Raw genomic sequence first — 20884 nt, 5'->3', positions numbered from 1 at the left:
GGCCGAACAAAATTGATTTTCTTGGAATCACTACTTCTTTACCTAAAACATAAAACATTCAATTCAATTATATTAATTTATAATCTAACATTCTAACTATGTTTCAACAGATTTTTTTAAAATTTTTTGTGTTGCTATTTTGCTAATGCTAAGGAAAAAAAAGTTTTTATAAATCAAACTTTTTATTGATCGAGGTATACGAAGGGCTATATGGTAATTTAAGTTGATGGAAAGTTTCGCACGCAAATATGTCCGCACGTGCGAGAGAGACCACCGTGCTTGGCTTTTTGGGGGGGGGGGGTAAGTCACTCACAGACCGAAGGCCCCAAAGCAAATTGCATTTGTTGGCGAGGGTTTACAATCTGCACGCTCTTTCTCTCTCGCTCTATACATGAAGCTGACGAGCTCGCACCAGCGTTCCCGTCGAATTCCGGGTCGGATCTCCGATTAGGTAACCCGTCGCGTTTCAAGCGGCAGCTAAGCTTTTACTTTTTTTACTGTTTCCAAACTCAAACGTAAAACGCTAACGAATCGGATATGGATACGGGTCTGCTAATACCAATTTTTTTTTTAAAGACGAAATCTTAGTTCATAAACCTAATTTGCAAATGAAATTGATTTTGAATAAGCGTTGCCTATCTTTTACTCATTTTTTCAGCTCCAAATTTTCTGCAACAACAGCCAAGGCGCCCAAGGTAGTTTTCTGGGCAAATTTTGGGGTTATTTGTGTGCTCTTGTTTTGAAATTGACTAGGGTTTTTGTTGAAATTGAAATTTGAAACTGGGTTGAATTGATAATAGTATTACTTTGTTCTATTTTAAGAGCTAGTTAGTAGATATATGGAAGACAGAAACAGCAACCCAATTGATCCATTTCTCAAATAGAAAGTGTATAGAGCTGCCATTTGATGTTTTTAAGGATGTTTTACTTAACATAAATGAAGTGCACTTATTTCACCTTATAAAATCAATGCTTCCTCTCTCTCTCTCTCATTAGTTTATGGGGAGAGAAGTTATTTTCTTGTAAGACATGTATTGCATGAGTGCTGAGATGTTGACAAGCAGGTGTATTGCCTAGGTTTGTCTATGTGATCTCTATTTTTTTTTTTCAACCATTAGGAGCTGAAAGCTATTAATTAACTACTATAAGTACAAAACCATATGCAATTCTCTATCATATATGTGAATGGCGTTCCCGATTCCAAATTTCCTACCCAGAGTATTAAGAGTTTGACTGTGATAACGAGGATGCTTATTGATTCCTTTTCTTTGATTTCACTAATGGCATGATAGTTCAAATGAGATGGCATCTTCACATAATGTCGAGTTGGAGGCAGCGAAGTTTTTGCACAAACTCATTCAGGATTCTACAGATGAGCCTGCCAAACTTGCTACAAAGCTTTATGTGGTTTGTGTAGTTTGCTCTCAAAGTTTTTTTTGTATCTTTCTCCCCCTATGTTAACTTCTGTTTGTTATGACATGTATGCAAGGTATTTATTTGCATTTTTTTTTTGTTGAGAAATGCAGATATTACAACACATGAAGTCAAGTGGGAAGGAGCATTCCATGCCATATCAAGTGATTTCAAGGTAAAGATTAATAATAATGTATTCCCCCTATTTAACTGTATTTTTGTTAAATACTGGACTTATTTCAGAAATTTAAGAAATAGTGCATAAGTGATTTGGACCTGTAAAAGAATTTAAAAATACGCTTGCATTGTTATCATTTTAGACGGGGTTGGTGAATTTAGGAAATCCTTATGATCATGAAATTAATTATTTAATACCATCAATTTATCAAGCTTACAAGGACGTATTGTTTTATGTACTTTATTTATATGGACGATGAGGCTGCATTTATCTTTATTCGGGTATTCATGTCACACTATGAGGGTAATTGAATTATATCCAATAATTTGGTCAGACCATTAAATTATTTATTTGTTTGTGGTAGAAAATAGGATTAATTTATGATTAAACTGCTTTAGTTTAGAACATTCTTTTAAATTAACTGTTTTCTGGTTTAGTTGTTCTTAATTTACCTATTGTTTTAATACTCATTCGATAGTTCCTATCACTCTTAGTTTTTCTTTCTTTTTCTGTATATCAATTGTTGCTATGAAGAAATGCAACTTAATAACCCAAGTGCTTGATTTCTCTTAGTTGACTTGTCCATTGGGTCTTCCTCCCCCATCATCTTTTTTTTTCTTCTTTTTCTGGGGGGAGGGGGGGTTGGGTTCTTATGATTTTCTCTAACTTATCTTCCTTGATCCACCAAGGGCCATGGAGACTGTTATTAATCAACACGGTCTTGATATTGAAGCTTTGAAGTCACGCCTTCCTCTGTCTGGTGGAGCACAAACAGGTAATTCTGCGAGGTGCATTTTAAGGTTAATTCTATTTTTTAAATCGAATCTGCTCTTTACAATTTTTGGTCATTTTGAGGTAATTGTGCAAATTTTTTCTGCAGGTTCTTCTCAGGCGGTTGAAGATTCCAAAGCAGGCTTGGCCGAAAATGAGATGTCTAATATGGACCCATTTTCTTCAAGCAGACCACCTGTCGGTCCTACCAGTACTGGGCATGATTATTATCAAGGATCTGCAACTCATCGCAGTAATCAGTCTTTCGATCATGAAAGTCCTTCTAGTTTAGACTCTAGGTCTGCTAATTCACAGTCACAAGAAAGGCGTGATACAGCAAACTGGGACAAACAGGTGAATCGAAAGGATGTTAAAAAGGCTACCACAAAGAGGAAGAGGGGAGATACATCCGTACCTACGGAACCACATCTTGACAACCCTCAGCATCCTGATACTCGAAACACTGTAGTTAATACAAGGAAGGGAAAGATGAACAAGGTTGAACCGCCAGCTGGATTTTCAATTAAAGGTGGTGAAAATCCTAATTTTAATATTGTTCCGAGTAGTGGTCAAATGGAACATTTTACATCATTATCTGGAAGCATGAGACCAATGCTAAGACCCAAGCAAGAAGGTCAACATTTAATCGAAAAGCAGTTGGATATGACAAACACTAACAATCCAATGTCTCGGGCTCCGAATTTAAAACACCCTGAAGAAGTGGAAGTTTCCTCCACTCACAGTGCCTCAGTACAGCAGCAAGCTGCTTCCCTACCTCCTACACACGCCAATTTGGGTGTGTGGAATCAAAATAAATCTGGGTTTCCATTTGAAAAATCTCAAGTTCCCAGGTTTTCTTCTAACGTTGTCGTCCCAGGTAATATGACAGCAGAAATTCCAATGCAGCAGTCAATGGCTCCATCACCTGGATCAAGTAAGAATTTGGAAAATATTGTTATTAAAGTTGTGGGATTAACTTGTTGGAAAGCAATGCACCTGAGTTTTTGAGATGGCAAAATTTTAGGATGTTTCAGATTTTCCCAGGATATAAGTTGGTATAGAAAATTTGGACCTACAACCATGTCGTTAAAGAATCCCCTTACTACGAGATATTTTGATTTTGACATCCACTTTAGTGTTGGCTCTGGTTGAATTATACTGAAGCACAAATTTATCTATTCGAATGATATATTCTGCGTTTTCTTATCATTATTTTTAATTTATTACATAAAGAAGTCATTATTCAAACTGTGTTGATCTTATTAAGGAGGCTGAACCTCCTCAAATATCTATTGGGTCATTGAGTAATTTAGGCTCACATGATTTTGGTTGAAATCCAGGTTCTTTTGGCAAGATTCAAGGAGGTTTGCCTGGTGCTTCTAGTTCATATCAAGTAACAGAACCAGGATTCTCAAGTCCAATGCAATTCAGTGGCACATTGCCCTCAACTGGAAAAGTTTCAGAGCATGATGGAGGAAATGCTAACATATTAGCTGATGCAAATAAGATATCTCAGGTACTTATTTCCATCCATTATGGGATCCACTTGTAGGCTAAACAAGGGCATGCTCAATCGTGCCCATCATGCCAAACTTCAGTGTTTTTTAGTGTTCTCACATGATGTATCAGGAAAGAGATCTACTAAAAGAAAACATTTTTGCTACTGGAATATACATATGATTTCTGTTACTCCCTCAAATGTGTGTGATTTCAATCTTTTATCATCTCCCTTTGCCCGTCTTTTGAATGATTTTACATTGTGTTGATTTCATACTTGTAGTTCATATATATATTTTTTTAATTAGTTCTGCACATAGAATCATTTGCAATTCTGCACTTCGAAGGTTTTTGTGTATGTGTTCATTTGCTTCTGCTACACAATGTTTTGTTCATAGGCTGGCAGACAAAATAGTGCATTAGAAATGAGTATGCTGAGAAGTGGAGCTCCTAGAGATACTGGTAAATCTCCAGTTCACCTAGCTCCTGCATCTTCTGGCATGCCTTTCAAGGAACAACAGTTGAAACAGCTCAGAGCGCAGTGCCTTGTCTTTTTAGCCTTCAGGTTAGTTTTCTTTTGAATTTAATGTTATTCTTTTTTAGTCAAGGTGCTATCCAGTTCAAATCTTTGTCTTTGTTGGGTTAAGTTGTGGTTTTCCGGATGCAGAAATGGTTTGATGCCAAAGAAACTTCATCTTGAAATTGCACTTGGAAACATTTTCCCTAAAGATGGTAAATTTTTTGTAATTTTATTTTTCTTTAAAAATTCCTCATTTACTGCCAAAGCACTGGAATGTGGTAACTTTGTATTATCAGCCTTGATGTATCGACTCATAAAAATTCTGGTGGCAATACAGATGGACCTCGAAAAGAGTTCATTGACCATAAAGGAAAAACACAGTCTTCAAATGAGCCAAATAACATTTCTGATGCTACTATGCCACTTGGAAGACTAAACAATGAGAGGGAAACTGATAAAATGCTTCCAGGTGCCTTGTCTACTGGAAAATTCCCGGAGACTGACACGTTGTCAAAAGAAACTGAGAACCCAAAAATGGAGGAAAAAAATGTCCCACTTTCAGAAAATTTTGTGCCCGCAGAAGAAAGAAAGCATTATCTTGCTTCACGGAAAACAGATGCTGAAATACAGACTCAGGAGACAGCCTCACTGGCATTTCTAACCACGGCATCACAGCAGCCCGACTCTTTAGGTGTAAGGAGTGGTTTAACTGTTTGTAATCCTGTGGATAATATGGAAAATGGACATTTGCAAGTTGGAAGGGGTAACCAAGCTTCTTCTCTGATGGGTATGAATAAACAGAACTCTGAGGTAATTGGCTGGACTGGAGTTGGCAGTCAAAATGAAGTTTCCAGGGGACTGTTATCAGTGTCTGCTGGTCAGCCTGAGTTGGTGTCTGAAAGAAAAGATAACACATCCAGCCAGTTCCAAAATCTTGGTAACAGCAGTGTTTTGGTTAATCAACATACTGATAATCACCTAGCTTCTTTTTCATTAAGAGATCGTTGGAAACCAATTTCTGGAATTGGCAACGATCAGCACACAGTAGTTGCATCAAAGGATACTCATATGATGCCGAAACATGTGTCTCAGGGTGAGAACATTATCTTTAAATCAATCTATGTCCAGAGTTTTTTCTTTTGTAGTGATCTTGCTGCTTCTGGTAGTTGTGGTGTAGATGATCCATAGTTGATTCATTTACACACTGAAAAATGACTTTATTTTATTTTATTGCAGAACAAGTAAAGGAAGATAACTCTGTTTCTCCTGATTTGCCAATTTCACCAAAATACACTATGTCAGAGAAGTGGATTATGGATAAGCAGAAAAAGAAGCTCGTAGATGAACAAAATTGGACACTCAAACAACAAAAAGCAAAGCATAAAATTGCCACAAGTTTTCACAAGTTAAAGGTCCGTTGGAATAATTTATGTAGTGCTTCAAAATTGTTTTGTCTTTTTTATTATCAGAACATCTTTTTTACATAATTCCTGCCTGGTGATTGCTATGGGTTTAATTTATGGTGACTGATTATTATTATCTTTTTCAGTCAGGTTTTTTAGCCAGAACATCTTACACATCATGAGACTTTGACTTCTTTTGCAGCTTTCTTTTTGATAAGTAAAAAGTTTGTTAAAAAAGTGGCTACTAGGACTAACCCTCCTTCTTTCCTGACTATTCTTGCTTAACTCTTGCTTCTTTACACAATGTTTCAATTATTTACTGGATTTGATGTCCCTGTGTGCTTGAATTTGTGCTTTCATATATACGTATAGTCATTTCATTGCAAATAGATAAATTTAACGTGATGCATGGTTTGGTAGGTCCATTTTTGTCTTATATATGATATTATGTCTCATGTACTGCATTTTACTACTTGTGCTGTAGGAAAATGTGAGCTCATCTGAAGATATATCTGCAAAAACCAAAAGTGTTATAGAACTGAAAAAACTCCAACTCTTGGAGCTGCAACGTCGTCTGCGGAGGTTATTGATCATCCTATTATCCTATCGAGCTTCCAAGTGGAGACCAATTATTCCCTCTGTCCCTTTACAGATTTGTCTATTTTGCAATGTTTTACGGAACTATATGAATGCTTTCTTACCAATTTTAAGGAACTTTTTAATGTTTTCCTACCTGCTCATGCGTTTACATTCAATTGTTACTCTTTACTTTTTAAATTTTAAAATATGAAGTACTACATATCAAATGTCATTAAAGAGATTACTAAGGTTCTTGTGGAAAAGTGGAAGGAAATATTTGAAATTTTGGCAGTGGGCAAAAGTTTTTGGATTCCTAAAAGTGCGGACCATTTATTTGGGACAGAGGGAGTATATCTTTATCTCGGTCTTCACAGTCTAACTAATGCAAATTTTCTGTATAAATTTGATTTATTTCCTAGACACATAAACCGAGTTTTGTTTCATTTGGGCAGTGAATTTTTGAATGATTTCTTCAAACCAATCAATACTGAAATGGACCGCGTGAAATCTTTTAAGAAACACAGACATGGTAGGAGGATAAAACAGATTGAAAAGTTTGAGCAAAAGATGAAGGAAGAGCGACAAAAGAGAATTCGGGAGAGGCAAAAGGAATTCTTTGGTGAGATAGAGGTTCACAAGTAAGTATTCTGTATTTGTCCAGTGCCTTCTAATATTTTTCGCATTTTATGTGTGTGAGGATCTATGGTAATCATTACTTCCGTTTCCCCTAGTTCATCTGCTTTCTGGGGCGTTGTGCATGCATTTTGACTTGCTTTCTAATCTGGACTTCAGGGAAAGATTGGATGATGTGTTCAAAATTAAGAGAGAGCGCTGGAAGGTTTTCAATAAATATGTAAAGGAGTTCCACAAAAGAAAGGAGCGTTTCCATCGTGAGAAGATTGATCGGATCCAACGTGAAAAGATAAATTTATTGAAGATCAATGACGTGGAGGGGTATCTGCGAATGGTGCAGGTATGTTCTTAATTTTACTGACTTTAGGATTTCATCTTATATTCGTTCAATTTGCATAACATTTTTGGAACTCATGATAGGATGCCAAATCTGACCGTGTTAAGCAACTTCTCAAAGAGACGGAGAAATATCTTCAAAAGCTCGGATCCAAGCTACGAGATGCAAAGGCTTTGGCAAGTCGGTTTGAGCATGATGTGGATGAAAGTGGAACTGCAAGTGTTGCTGACAATAGTGAACCTACTTTTGAAAATGAAGATGAAAGCGACCAGGCGAAGGCAAGTTTGTTCTTTGTGCACTTTAGTTTCATTGAAGGTCTCGCTCATTTTGTTATTTTATATCCTTTTGCAGCATTACATGGAGAGCAATGAGAAGTACTATTTGATGGCTCATAGGTATAGCTATTGCTTCTTTATTTTAGATTTATTGTTGATGTCACATCGCTTTGTAACATTTATTCAGTGGTGGCTGAACTCAGCTAACCTCTGGTTTCTTTTATTTGTTTCCTCTTAAAAATTTCTTTTTATGGTAGAAGTTGGAAGTTCTATTTCTTTATAAAAATAAAACTCTGGGTGTCTTGAGGCTGTCAATTGACAAATTGTTTTTCCCTGATAATACTGATTTAAATGCTCTACCCAAGTATCTTACAATTAACATTGGTATTTGCAGTATAAAAGAGAACATCGCAGAGCAGCCTTCATGTCTTCATGGTGGAAAATTGAGAGAGTGAGTAGAATGTGCTTTGCTGTAATAATATTTTTCTGTTTTGTTCTTTGGGTGGGCAAAGGGTTGGGGAGGGTAAAAAGAAGGATCTTTTTTTTTTTTTTTTCTTTCAATTTTAAAGTGATATTCTTATCGGGGGGAGGGGGGTTTATTGTGATATTGTTACATTTTAGCCTTCTCTCCTCATGGATTCAGGTCTTTTGGTTTCATTTTTTTTTTAATGATAGTAGTTTTTGACCTGCAGGTATCAAATGAATGGATTAAGGTGGTTGGTGTCGCTATACAATAATCATTTGAATGGTATTCTGGCTGATGAAATGGGCCTAGGTAAAACTGTGCAGGTAGGGAGTGAATTTGAATCTGCGCTAATCCCTTTAGTCTTTTTCCAGTTTACATGTCCCGAATCTAAACCATGTTATGTTTTTAGGTTATTTCTTTAATTTGTTACCTGATGGAAACAAAAAATGATCGGGGACCTTTTCTAGTGGTTGTGCCATCTTCAGTTTTACCTGGATGGGAATCAGAAATTAACTTTTGGGCCCCCAGCATTAATAGGATCGTCTATGCTGGCCCCCCTGAGGAGAGGCGTAGGCTATTCAAGTAATCACAAAAAACTGAACAGTTACTTTCTTCCTTTTGTGTTTTATTTATAATTGTACATAAACTCAGAGGTTACTTATATTGCAGGGAAAGAATAGTTCAACAGAAATTTAATGTCCTCCTTACTACATATGAGTATCTGATGAATAAGCATGACAGACCTAAACTGAGCAAAATACACTGGCATTATATAATAATTGATGAAGGCCATCGCATAAAGAATGCTTCCTGCAAATTAAATGCTGAGTTGAAGCATTATCAGAGTTCTCACAGATTGCTGTTAACTGGAACTCCACTACAGGTTCCAGGCTCTCTTTTCTTGCACGCTCTTATTTATTTTTCTCACTTGTTCTTGTAATAAATTTATATTCTTTCCTTGGCTGGTGTATTAATGTGGTACCTGATTAATTTTTATGCTTCTGTTTTGATTAGAATAATCTTGAGGAGTTGTGGGCGCTACTGAACTTCTTGTTGCCTAATATTTTTAATTCATCAGAGGATTTTTCTCAGTGGTTCAACAAACCATTTGAAAGTAGTGGTGATAGCTCAGCTGATCAAGTAAGCCTTGGAATGTTGTATTTGACACATTGACGTTTTAAAAACTCTTATGGCTCCAGTTGCATTAAAATCTAATGCTCATGTATTTATTGTTGGCTTATGTTGGCAAGGCCTTACTCTCTGAGGAGGAGAATCTATTAATCATAAACCGTCTTCATCAAGTACTTCGACCGTTTGTACTTCGGAGGCTGAAGCATAAGGTTCGTAAATGTGTTTTGCGCTTATCAGTAGCATTTTCCATTTGGAAAGTTTTTTAGTACATGTTGACATATTGGAGTTCATTTGTGCTTGTGTGGCTTTAGAAATCTGATTTGTTGTAATTTATTGCATACATATGCATGCATGTAATGTATGTATATATGCGTTTATACCCATGCGTGCATGTTTATATTACTCTGGAATTCTTTATTGTGTATCCATTTGTGTAGATGCTCTGGTCAAGGAAAATGTATTGTCACCATAAAACTTTCTGGCAATAACTTTCTATGTTAACATCGTGCCTTCTCCATGAAATTCCATATATGTCAGTCATTTTAGGCATTAAAAGTGTTTAGCTTGTTCTGTCCTAGGATTGTGGAGATGGACGCTGAACAACAAAAAACTTGTTAATTTCATTATTTTTGTATGGAAGGCACATGTAGACTGGTTTTTTGGTCATGATAGCCAATGGAAATTGATGTTCAATGTGATGCTGCATGATCGATTTGAGTTTAGTTTCCAATAGTACTGGACTTATGAATAGTCTTTTCGTTGCTTAGTGCATCTGGCTTTTACAACCTTTCTTGAACAGGACCTGTTGTTCTATAATTGTACCTCTGTGTCCTTGAGTTCTAAAGTGCATCTGTTATTTGTATTTGATTGTTATGGGTTATGTTGCATTGGGAAATTTGATATAAATGTATTGCTTCTGGGGTCTTAAGTAATGTTTTATTGAAGTATCTGTTTTAATTTTTAATAACTCGTTCAATTTATAAATGTTGGAAATCTCTATGTTAATATTCTGGCATTTTAAATTATTTTTACCAGGTTGAGAATCAGCTACCTGAAAAGATTGAGAGACTTGTACGATGTGAGGCTTCTGCTTACCAGAAGCTGTTGATGAAGAGGGTAGAAGAAAATCTGGGTACAATTGGAAATTCAAAGGTATTTTTAATCCTCACTTTCATAAAGGCAAGGGAACTCCAAAATGTGTCTTATTATAATATACACGTATTGTTTTCAGGCCCGGTCAGTGCACAACTCTGTTATGGAGCTTCGAAATATATGCAATCATCCATATCTCAGCCAGCTTCATGCAGAGGAGGCATGTTCTTTCCCTGTTCATCTTAAGTTTCTATTTGCTCAAATAAATGATTCTGGAAGGAAGAAGCAAATAATTTTTATTATTACCTTGTGCTCTCAAAGACTTCTTTATTTTTCTAGAGTGCCCAATTAAGAATTTTTATTTCTCTTTTCTTTTCTATGCTGAGTAGTTTTCCTGTGGATAAACCTCTTTATCTGATTGCTTCTTGTAGATTGATAACTTAATACCAAAGCATTATCTGCCACCAATTATAAGGCTTTGTGGGAAGCTTGAGACATTAGATCGATTACTTCCCAAGCTAAAAGCAACAGATCATAGGGTATGGATGGCTTTTCATTATGTACTATGCTTTTGTTCTTTTTTTAGATTTTCTAGTTTTTGGATATGATATGAGTCTTATTAGACTGCCAATTACTGACACATTCAATCTGCAGGTTCTTTTCTTTTCCACAATGACTAGGCTACTTGATGTTATGGAGGAATATCTCAACTATAAACAGTATCGGTACCTTAGGCTGGATGGACATACATCTGGGGGTGATCGCGGTGCCCTCATTGATACGTTCAATAAACCGGATTCTCCCTTTTTTATCTTTCTTCTCAGGTGATCCTTGATGCTTTGTGCATTTTTGGCCTCTTTTTTCCCCCTGTTTTTACTTGGTGAGGTGTTTCAGAAGGTTACTGGAACATCAGTTCTGGGAGGTGTCGAGGTTTCTAGACTTCCTCCTTTTCCCTCTCTATTATTTTACTTGTAGGCAAAAGCGTTGAGTCCTCTTTTATCCCTGATTTACGCTGTTATTAGCAAGTAGAAAATAAAAAGTATATGAATCTTTGATGTGCTGTTCACTAGTGTTGATGTGTGTCTGCATGTGTGTGTGCACACAAGTCTAAATGGTACTGACATTTGTGGTATCTTGATAGCATTCGGGCTGGTGGTGTTGGAGTAAATCTTCAAGCTGCAGATACTGTGATAATATTTGACACAGACTGGAATCCACAGGCAATTTACGAAATTGCTATTCATTAATTTTTATTTTGATTTAACTATAAATTTTCAATTCTAAAGTTGGTTTAGTTTTTTTGTTGGTGAATTCTCAGGTTGACTTGCAAGCACAGGCAAGGGCTCATAGAATTGGCCAGAAGAGGGAAGTTCTTGTTCTTCGATTTGAAACGGTAGGCAATTTCCCCCATGGGTTATGTTTTAAGATAAAGTACATCTATAAAACACTCTTTTGCATCTATGTTTGTCTTGAACTTAAACCATCCCCAATATGGAAGTCTGTGTATTGAATTGCTTGAATTGTTTCTTTTGTACAAGGTTCAAACTGTTGAAGAACAAGTCAGAGCTGCAGCTGAACACAAACTGGGAGTTGCTAATCAGAGCATTACTGCCGGTTTCTTTGACAACAATACAAGGTAAATTGGATATTTGCTGAGCTAAACTCTGCTGCATGCTTTTCTACAGCAGTTCCCTAATTGTCCTTGAAAATTGCTTTACCACAGTGCTGAAGATCGAAGAGAATATTTGGAGTCACTTTTGCGTGAGTGTAAGAAAGAGGAAGCTGCACCTGTATTAGATGATGATGCTTTAAATGATCTCTTGGCTCGCAGGTAGATACAGTTTGATGATTTTTGTTGTTTATCTGTGTTGCTTTTAATGTACCCTGTCATCTAAATGAGAAAGGCTACATAAACCATTTCATTCCTGTTTCAGCATAAACATGTGCATGATAGTCGAGAATAACAATTCTATAGATTTCTTGAATAGAGGAAAACATCCTTCTTAATTTTTAAGTTGTCTTTTCGAAGGAGCTCTTACACTGCAGACAACTTGTATCTCACCATTTTGCTTGGTCTTTGGTAATTTTTACTGTTTTTCAGAAGCAGATGAGTTTGCTGTTGTCTTTTTATCCCGCGTAAAATTATCTACAAACTCATTAGGGCTGGGAATTTCACAATCAGAAAGCATTAAAATTTTTATTAGGGATGTTAAATGCAAAGCCCTTATTGTCTTGGCTGATTTTGTTCTTGTCATTGGTTTGGTTGTTTTCAATACTTTGATTCATTTGAAAAGCTACTTCCCCTCCCAAATAAAGGAAAATACATTTCTTTTTGAAATTGAATTATCAAGGATTCTCTCTTCTTTGCAGTGAGTCAGAAATTGATGTCTTTGAATCAGTCGACAAAAGAAGGCAAGAAGAAGAGATGGTATTCACTTAATCATTTGCACCCAGTGCTCTCTGTCTCTTTGGTTTTACATGGCATGAATATCCTTGTAAATTTCACATGCTACCTACTTCTCTTATATGATAACTCCTGAAAAAGCTAAATTTTGCAGGCAACATGGAGGAAGTTGGTATGCATACAAGGGACGGATAGTTCTGAAAATCTGCCTCCCTTGCCTTCTCGCCTAGTTACAGACGATGACCTGAACGAATTCTGCGAAGTATATAGGATACATGATGACGTGCCAAAGACTGTTGTAATTTCTAATGTTGGGGTAAAGCGGAAGGGTGTGTCTCTTGGGGGACTTGATATGCAACGATATGGAAGGGGAAAACGGGCAAGAGAGGTTTGTTTGTCAAATTTGATTCTTGTTCCTCAAACTTATTCTTCCTGCCCGTGTTTCTTTTACCGTGAAGCTGTCTAATTGAATATGAACCCTCTTTTTTCATTTTTTTTAGGTGCGTTCATATGAAGAGCAATGGACTGAAGAAGAATTTGAAAAGTTGTGTCAGGCTGACTCACCTGATTCCCCCCATAAACCAAAGGAAGAAGTTACAGAAGCAAACTTGCCAAAAGATGACAGTGGGTCTGTGCTGGCTGTTTGTAAAACAGAACTTCCTGCACCACCCGCACCACACGTACCACCACCTTCTGTGGAGCTGCCACAACTGCAGCAGCCGCAGTTGCAGCAGCCACAGTTGCAGCAGCCGCAGTTGCAGCAGCCGCAGTTGCAGCAGCTGCAGTTGCAGCAGCCGCAGTTGCAGCAGCCGCAGTTGCAGCAAAGTAAAGAGGTGACCCCACCAGCTAAACGAGGCCGTGGCAGGCCGAAAAGGGCAACATTAGATCAATCCCCAACTACAACTGTTCTTACAGTGCCTTCTTTAACTGTCAAAGTGGATGCTGGGTTGCAGAGAGGAATGGTGACTAGTTCTATAACAAACTCCGGCCCTGAATCATTACGTGGCTCTGTTAATCTACAGGGTATTGGTGGAATTGTACAACATACTGGTATGGTGGCCTCACCAAGCTCTCAGCCAACTGCTCCTAAACCTTCTGTTACTCCTGGTTCTGAAATGACCACTGTTAGCCCTACTCCATCGACACAAGTAAGAGGACAAGGTCGGAAAACTCAAAGTGGACTAGAACCACCACAGCGTAGGGGAAGGAAACAGGGACCAATATCACCTGGTGTTTTTGGTGGGTTAGCTGGTCCTGATCCAAAACAAAATGAGCCATCACAGAACACATCTGTGAATCCGTTGGAAAGTCAAGCCATTGGCATCAGTGGAACTGTTTCTGCAGCTCAATGCCCAGATTCTTTTCCTGGTTCTGCTGCTTTACAAGGTACCAATGGGACTGATCATCAATTTGGTGTTGCGATAGCTAGTTCTCAGCCAACCCTTCCTTTCCCATCCGTTGCTCCCTTATCTCAATCTTCTCCTTCCCCTTCTGTTCCCGTGCAAATTAAAGGGCAAAACCGGAAGGCTCAAAGTGGTGTAGGAGCACCTCGGCGGAGGGGAAAGAAACAGGCACCAGTACCACCTGCTGTTACAGATGTGTTGGCTGGTCAGGATATGAAACCAAATCTTCATCCACAGGATAAACCTGGGGATTCATCTGGGACCAAAGACGTTGCTGTGAGAAGTAAGCAAGAGGCTGACAGTTTAGCTGGTCAGGATCTGAAATCAACTGAAAATTCAGTTTATTTAGCCCAAGAGAAGCAGGCAACAAGCTCATCTACGATGCATGACACTGTTCTGAGATCCCTGGGTAAATACTGTGCATGTTTGCATGTCTAAAGAATTTTTCACGACTGAAATCAACATGGAATTTTCTTTACGTAAATTGAGACATTTTAAAATTGTGCAGGTCCTGCATCAGGAGAAAGCCAAAATGCTATTGTATGCAATGTTGCTTCTGTGACAACAGAGGCTTCACCTGAAAATTGCTCATCCAGACCTAAGAATGACAATGTTTCGGGAAATGAAGGTGCTGCCTCAGCAGCTGTTCCTGCATCAGATAAGACCTTCCCTGAGGTGATTAAGGACCAGATTTTGGAAGATAAAGCTCTTCCAGCTATTCTAACTTTGATAACTGCGACTCCAACTTTTAGTCCTTCAGCTGATACCTTTCCCAGTTCTACTGCCATGGAAGGCACCAATGAGACAAAATATCATGTTGCTAAGATCGCACCAAGCTCTCAGTCAATGCCTTCTCATCCTTCTGTTCCTCCTGCTCTTCTTCCTCCTTGCCCTTCCGAATCCCTTGAAGTCAAAAAGCAAGGTCGAAAGACTTCAAGCAGAGTAGAAGCACCTCGTCGTAGGGGAAAAAAGCAGGCTCCCGTGTTACCTGCTGTTTCTGATGGTCCAGCTAGTCAGGATCCAAAATTAAGTTTCCAATTACAGAATACGTCTGCTGATACAATGGGGAGTAAGTCTCTTGCGCTGAGAAGTAAGCAAGGTACTGATGGACAGGAGCTGACAAATGTTATTCAAGCCCAGACCGGTCAAGTGCATTTGGCTAGCAGTTTTGCTGGTCACGATCCAAAAAGAAAAGAGCAGTTAAGCTATTCTACCCAAAATAAGCAGCCTACAAACTTATCTTCAACTCTTGACAGTGTTGCTGGAGCCTCTGATAAGAGTTCTGCTTTGGGTCGTATCCAGACTGCTGATGTAAATGATGTTGCTCGTGTGATGAAGGAGGTCTTTTCTGGAACATGTTTGCCAAAATCTAAAATTGCTGAATCTTTTGGAAGAGAAGGTAGGGTTTCCTCCTGCGTACCTTTGTCAAGTAAGACTCCTGTGGACATGCCCAAAAACCAAGGTTCGGAGGATAAAGCAAATTCTACTGTGCCAACTGTGGAATCTGCAGCTCCCCTTCCAGCAAAGTATGAAAAAAATTCTGGGACTGGGGTTGATACAGAAAGGGAGAGGGAGAAAGCTCCTACTTTGAATGAAACCAATGTTCGCATCACTAATGTGGACCAACCTGAAAGCAAGACAACTGTAGGCTCCACTGAAAAATTGGCAGATTCAAGACAAATTCCTGTTGGTGACTCTATTGTGGAGAGTAAAATGGAGAGTGTGTGTATGGCTCACATTGGTGGGGAAAGGGATGACTGTCCTTCTCAGGAACCATCTCCAGATGTTGATATGCCTACTTCCAGTATAGGGGCCTCTGGCAGTGAGGTAAGTTCATCTTTGGCATCCTCAAATACTTTTGAGCATCCTCAAGTGGTTGGGAGAAATTCTGGAAACAAAACTGAGTCTTTTCCTGAAGAGTCTCCTAAATCCTCTTCTGTTGATTTAAGTGGCAATAAATGTCCCACAATTTCCATGAATACTGACAATACTAGTCTTCATCTTGGTGTGACCCTTCCTGTTCCTGGGGGTCCTGTTGAGTCAGTTGTGGTGGGTCTTCCTTCTACGGCTGCTTATGAAAACAAAATTGAGCCTTATGTTAAAGGGCATCCGACATCCCCTCCTTGTGATGCGAGCAAACCTGATTGTTCCCTAATTTCAAACAAGCTTGATGATGTTGGTGATCATTCTAAAGACACCTCACCTATTTCTGCAATTCCAGATCATTCTAGTGTCGCTCCTGATATTACTGAAATGACTGAAATAAGTGCCGTAGACAAAACTGAGCCTTTGTTGAAAGAGTCTCAAGAATCTTCCCTTCATGATAGCAAAACCATTGTATCCACAACATTTGGAAATATTTGTCCTGGAGGGGGTGCACCCTTGTCTGTGGGTTTAGAGGATTTGGAGCCTCCTGGCATGGCTGAGAATAACCCTCGAAGAAAGATAGGGCCTGCTTCAGAAGATTGTACACAATCTTCTCTTGATATTATAAGCCATGAAAATTCCACGACTATTCCTGCAATGCCAAATCTTGATTTTGGAGGGGACAAGGTTGACATGCCTTTAACAGAATCTGAAGCTGCTAATTGTTCTGGTGAAGCTAATTTTTCAAATCCAGAAATCTCCTCAAGGACTGATGATTTTGAAACTGCAGATACTTCCTCAGGGCGTGATACTACTATGCATGAGATTCCTTCTGAAAAGGGCATATTGGAACAGGGAACTGAAATGATTGGGGATGGTAGGGTGGATGGTTGCAACATGGAAGTGGACAACTCTGAGGGTGATCAAATGGAAATTTCTCATTTTGATTGTGCATCTGCAAAAATACCGGATGTGATATTACCCTCAGATTCATTGGTAATGGTGGAAGCCAAGTCTCATGACTCATCTGATAGAGCTCCAGTTGGCAGCTCTATGGCACTAGAAGACCTCAAAAGTTATGATGCCGCATTGGTTGTTTCTGAGGATGATGGTTTTGTATTACAAGATAAATCAGAAGTGTTGCCGTCATCTTCCTTAGGGGAAGAGCAACCAGAGGTGGAGGCCTCATCTGAGAAGTGCCAAAATAGCAGCTTGCTATCTTCGGAGGAACCAAAAGATTCTGATGCTAAAATGGATGTTAAATTGCCAAAAAACATTGATTTTCCTTCATCTTTAGTTACAGGGGAAGAAAAGTTTGATGCCTCAACTGAGAAGAGACCCAGTAGTAGCTTGGTACTGCTGGAAGAGCCAAAAGGTCCTGCTGATGTAATAGTTCAAAACAATTCATCTCAGGTTTGTGGCACTATGCAAGAGAAGATTATATCAGAAGGCATGGATCTGCCTTCATCTTCCTTAGCGACTGGGGAAGGGACGACTGACAACATATCTAAGGAGGGTCAAGTTTGCAGCTTAGTCCCTACTGGGAAGCCAGAAGTTTTTGGAGCTGAACGGGATATTCAAAATGTTTCATCTCAGATTGCTGAGATTTTACCGCATATGATTGTGACGGACAGCTTAGATTCTCCTCTATCTTCTTTAGTGACAGAGGAAGGAAAGATTGAGGACTCCTCTGGGAAGTGTCTACTTGGCAGTCCAGTACCAGTGGTAGAGGAAGAAAAGATTGTTGGAATATCTGCGAAGTGCTCAGGTGGGAGTTCAGACTTATTGGGAGAATCAAAAGGATCTGATGCTGAAGTCGATGTTCAAATGGATGTTTCTCAGGTTAGCGTGTTTCTACCTGAAATTATATCTGAAAGTGTTATTGCGCCCTCGTCTTCCACATCACTTACTGAAGGAAAGATCGAGTGCTCATCTGAAAAGGGTCATGTTATCAGATCAATAGCACTGGGAGAATCAACATCTGAAGCTTTAGTTACTGATACAATTGTTGTTTCTCAGGTTGGTGTGTTTGTACCTGAAAATATGTTAGAAATTGTGGAACCTTCATCTTTCTTGACAAAAGAGAAAGAGAAGATTGAGGACTCTTCTGAGAAGGGTCAAGATGGCAACTCAGTACAACTGAAGGAATCAAATGGTAATGATGATGCAATGGATCATCAAATGGAGACGCCCAGATATTGTGGGGATTTTCCAGAGGGTACTGTATCTGAATGTGTGGGTTTGGAAGAAAATATGTTAGAAACTGTGGAACCTTCATCTTTCTTGACAAAAGAGGAAGAAAAGATTGAGGGCTCTTCTGAGAAGGGTCAAGATGGCAGCTCAGTACAGCTGAAGGAATCAAATGGTAATGAAGATGAAATGGATCATCAAATGGAGACGCCCAGATATTGTGGGGATTTTCCAGAAGGTACTGTATCAGAAAGTGTGGATTTCGAAGAAAATATGTTAGAAACTGTGGAACCTTCATCTTTCTTGACAAAAGAGGAAGAAAAGATTGAGGGCTCTTCTGAGAAGGGTCAAGATGGCAGCTCGGTACAATTGAAGGAATTAAATGGTAATGAAGATGAAACGGACCATCAAATGGAGATGCCCAGATATTGTGGGGATTTTCCAGAAGGTGTGGATTTAGAAGAAAAGATCCAAGGCTTATCCGAGAAGAATCCACTAAGCAGCTTAGCACCAAAGGTCGAATTAAATGTTTCTGAACCCGAGATGGGTGGTCATTTGGATACATCCCAGGTTGGTTGGATTCACTGCGAATTAATATAAACAAATATTAAAATCATTTTAAATTGGTCCCAACTGATGTTGGAAGCCTGTAGGTTTGTTAGTATCAAAATTACTGGAGTCAAATCTATTAGATAGAACTTTGAAGTTATACCAAGATAGAACTAAGAATGGAGAGCCAAATCATGAAAAATAAAAAAGAGAGGACTAACTTAAATATGTTGCATTAATTATGTTTACAAAGTGTTAAATCAGACAACTGGGGGTGAATGTGTGTGCAAAAGTATAACCCCCCTCCCCAAATGGAAAAATAGGATAAAAAAAAAAACCACCCTAATTCATCACTAGACTTCCTACAGAACAGAATTATATAACTGTAATGTTTTGTTTCAGTTCAAAAAGAAAAAAAAGGTAATGTCTTTTAGTGTGAATGATATTAATTAGTTTTTCCCATGCATGTGCACATGAATGCCCAGACACAGTTGCAAAGTTGAACTGTTATTAGTTTCATTACTAATGTTTATGTCATATCCATGTAACTTAGGTTGGCGTGATATTGCAAGAAAATGCTTTTTCAGAAAACATTGATCTGCCTGCATCCTCTGTAGCGACTGAAGGGCAAAAGGTAGATGGCCTATCTGAGGGTCTAGTTGGCAGCTCAGTAGCGCCGGAGGGATCAAAAGAATCTGTAGCTGAAAAGGGTTCTCAGATGGATGCTTCTAATGCTTTTGGGAGACTGCTGGAAATTACAACTGAAAACAATGATCAGCCTCTGATTACCTTGACCATGGGGGGTGATTGTGTTGAAGGCTCATCTGAGGCAGGGCCTGCAGGCAGCTCCAGATCACCAGAGGAATCAGAATCTGAAGCCAAAGTTGGTTATGCTTCTCAGGTTTGTGGGACATTGCCAGAAAATGTGTCTGAAAACATGGATCAGCCTGCGGTTACCTTGACCGTGGGGGGTGATAGTGTTGAAGGCTCAGCCGATGCAGGGCCTGCAGGCAGCTGCAAATCACCAGAGGGGTCAGAATCTGAAGCTAAAGTTGGTGGCGCTTCTCAGGATTTTGGAACATTGACAGAAAATGTGTCTGAAAAAATAGATCATCCTGCAGTTACCTTGATCATAGGGGGTGATAGTGTTGAAGGTTCACCTGAGGTAGGGCCTGCAGGCAGCTCCAAATCACCCAAGGAGTCAGAGTCTGCAGCTAAATTTGTTGATGCTTCTCAGGTTTGTGGGGCATTGCAGGAAAATGTGTCTGAAAAGATGGATCAGCCTCTGTTCACCGTGACCATGGGGGGTGATAGTGTCAAAGGCTCACCTGATGCAGGGCCTGCAGGCAGCTCCAAATCACGAGAGGGGTCAGAATTTGAAGCTAAAGTTGGTGATACTTCTAAGGCTTGTGGGACATTGCAAGAAAATGTGTCTGAGAACATGGATAAGCCTCTGGTTACCTTGACCAAGGGGGGTGATAGTGTTGATGGCTCACCTGAGGCAGGGCCTGTAGACGACTCCAAATCACCAGAGTCAGAATCTGAAGCTGAAGTTGGTGATACTTCTAAGGCTTGTGGGACATTGCAAGAAAATGTGTCTGAAAACATGGATAAGCCTCTGATTACCTTGACCACGGGGGTTGATAGTGTTGAAGGCTTACCTGAGGCAGGGCCTGTAGACAGCTCCAAATCACCAGAGTCAGAATCTGAAGCTAAAGTTGGTGATGCTTCTCAGGTTTCTGGGACATCGTCAGAAAATGAATCTGAAAAAGTGGATTTGCGGCCATCTTCAACAGCACAAGAGGATGAAAATGCAAAGATATCATCCGAGGGACCAATTGATAGCTCTGTGGCACGGCCTGAAGTTGAGTGAGTGTATGAATATAGAACTTTGTACAGCTTGTTAGAGCATAAATGCATTATTAACTTATTCAGTAGTTAAGGATTGATTTGCCCTTTCTAAAGGGCATTATTTAATATCAAGTTATTATGTAGATATAGCATTTATAAATAACTTCTTTGTGTCTTCCACATATTTACCTGTCATGGCCTCTTTCTGGGTTTGCTGCCTTCTCTGATTGGGTTTTAACTGTTTTCCTGAAGCTGAATTTCGTTGTCAGCAGCTAACAGTTTCTTAACCTGATTGTCTCTTCCTTTGTTTAAACATTTGGAACATA

General features: G+C 39.0%; 1 protein-coding gene across 3 annotated transcripts; it reads left to right on the top strand.

The window, feature by feature from the left end:
- The first annotated feature begins 327 nt into the window (after window positions 1–327).
- Window positions 328–20738, top strand: SYD (P-loop containing nucleoside triphosphate hydrolases superfamily protein). 3 transcript variants are annotated; one of them, XM_086233792.1, is made up of 36 exons: window positions 353–451; window positions 659–695; window positions 1293–1407; window positions 1527–1588; window positions 2281–2366; window positions 2472–3296; window positions 3703–3878; window positions 4258–4424; window positions 4527–4591; window positions 4717–5472; window positions 5616–5791; window positions 6267–6364; window positions 6814–6999; window positions 7154–7334; window positions 7415–7609; window positions 7683–7726; window positions 8001–8057; window positions 8299–8395; window positions 8482–8654; window positions 8742–8955; window positions 9087–9212; window positions 9323–9412; window positions 10239–10355; window positions 10435–10515; window positions 10727–10834; window positions 10950–11119; window positions 11437–11515; window positions 11614–11688; window positions 11834–11931; window positions 12019–12126; window positions 12666–12723; window positions 12854–13087; window positions 13200–14511; window positions 14611–17810; window positions 17988–18728; window positions 19261–20738. In XM_086233792.1, exons 3-36 carry the CDS (start codon window positions 1303–1305, stop codon window positions 20578–20580), a joined length of 11580 nt encoding a protein of 3859 aa, XP_086089918.1. In that variant the 5' UTR covers window positions 353–451; window positions 659–695; window positions 1293–1302; the 3' UTR covers window positions 20581–20738. The 3 variants fall into 3 exon arrangements, with proteins under 3 accessions (XP_086089917.1, XP_086089918.1, XP_086089916.1); XM_086233790.1 differs by having other exon boundaries at window positions 14611–18728; XM_086233791.1 differs by lacking the exon at window positions 659–695 and having other exon boundaries at window positions 328–451; window positions 14611–18728.
- The last annotated feature ends 146 nt before the right edge of the window (window positions 20739–20884 follow it).

Source organism: Dryas octopetala, chromosome 2, assembly GCF_963921425.1.
Source record: "Dryas octopetala chromosome 2, drDryOcto1.1, whole genome shotgun sequence".
NCBI classification, from domain to species: Eukaryota; Viridiplantae; Streptophyta; class Magnoliopsida; order Rosales; family Rosaceae; genus Dryas; species Dryas octopetala.
The sequence above is the reverse complement of the archived record's forward strand: the minus strand, read 5'-3'. Positions and strand labels throughout refer to the sequence as shown.

Excerpts from the sequence above, each read along its gene's own strand:
- SYD (XM_086233791.1), top strand. The coding sequence starts at position 1,303 with ATGGCATCTTCACATAATGTCGAGTTGGAGGCAGCGAAGTTTTTGCAC. Across the intron at positions 6,365-6,813 it reads CTGCAACGTCGTCTGCGGAG|TGAATTTTTGAATGATTTCT; the intron begins GTTATTGATCAT and ends TCATTTGGGCAG. Across the intron at positions 7,335-7,414 it reads GGTATCTGCGAATGGTGCAG|GATGCCAAATCTGACCGTGT; the intron begins GTATGTTCTTAA and ends AACTCATGATAG.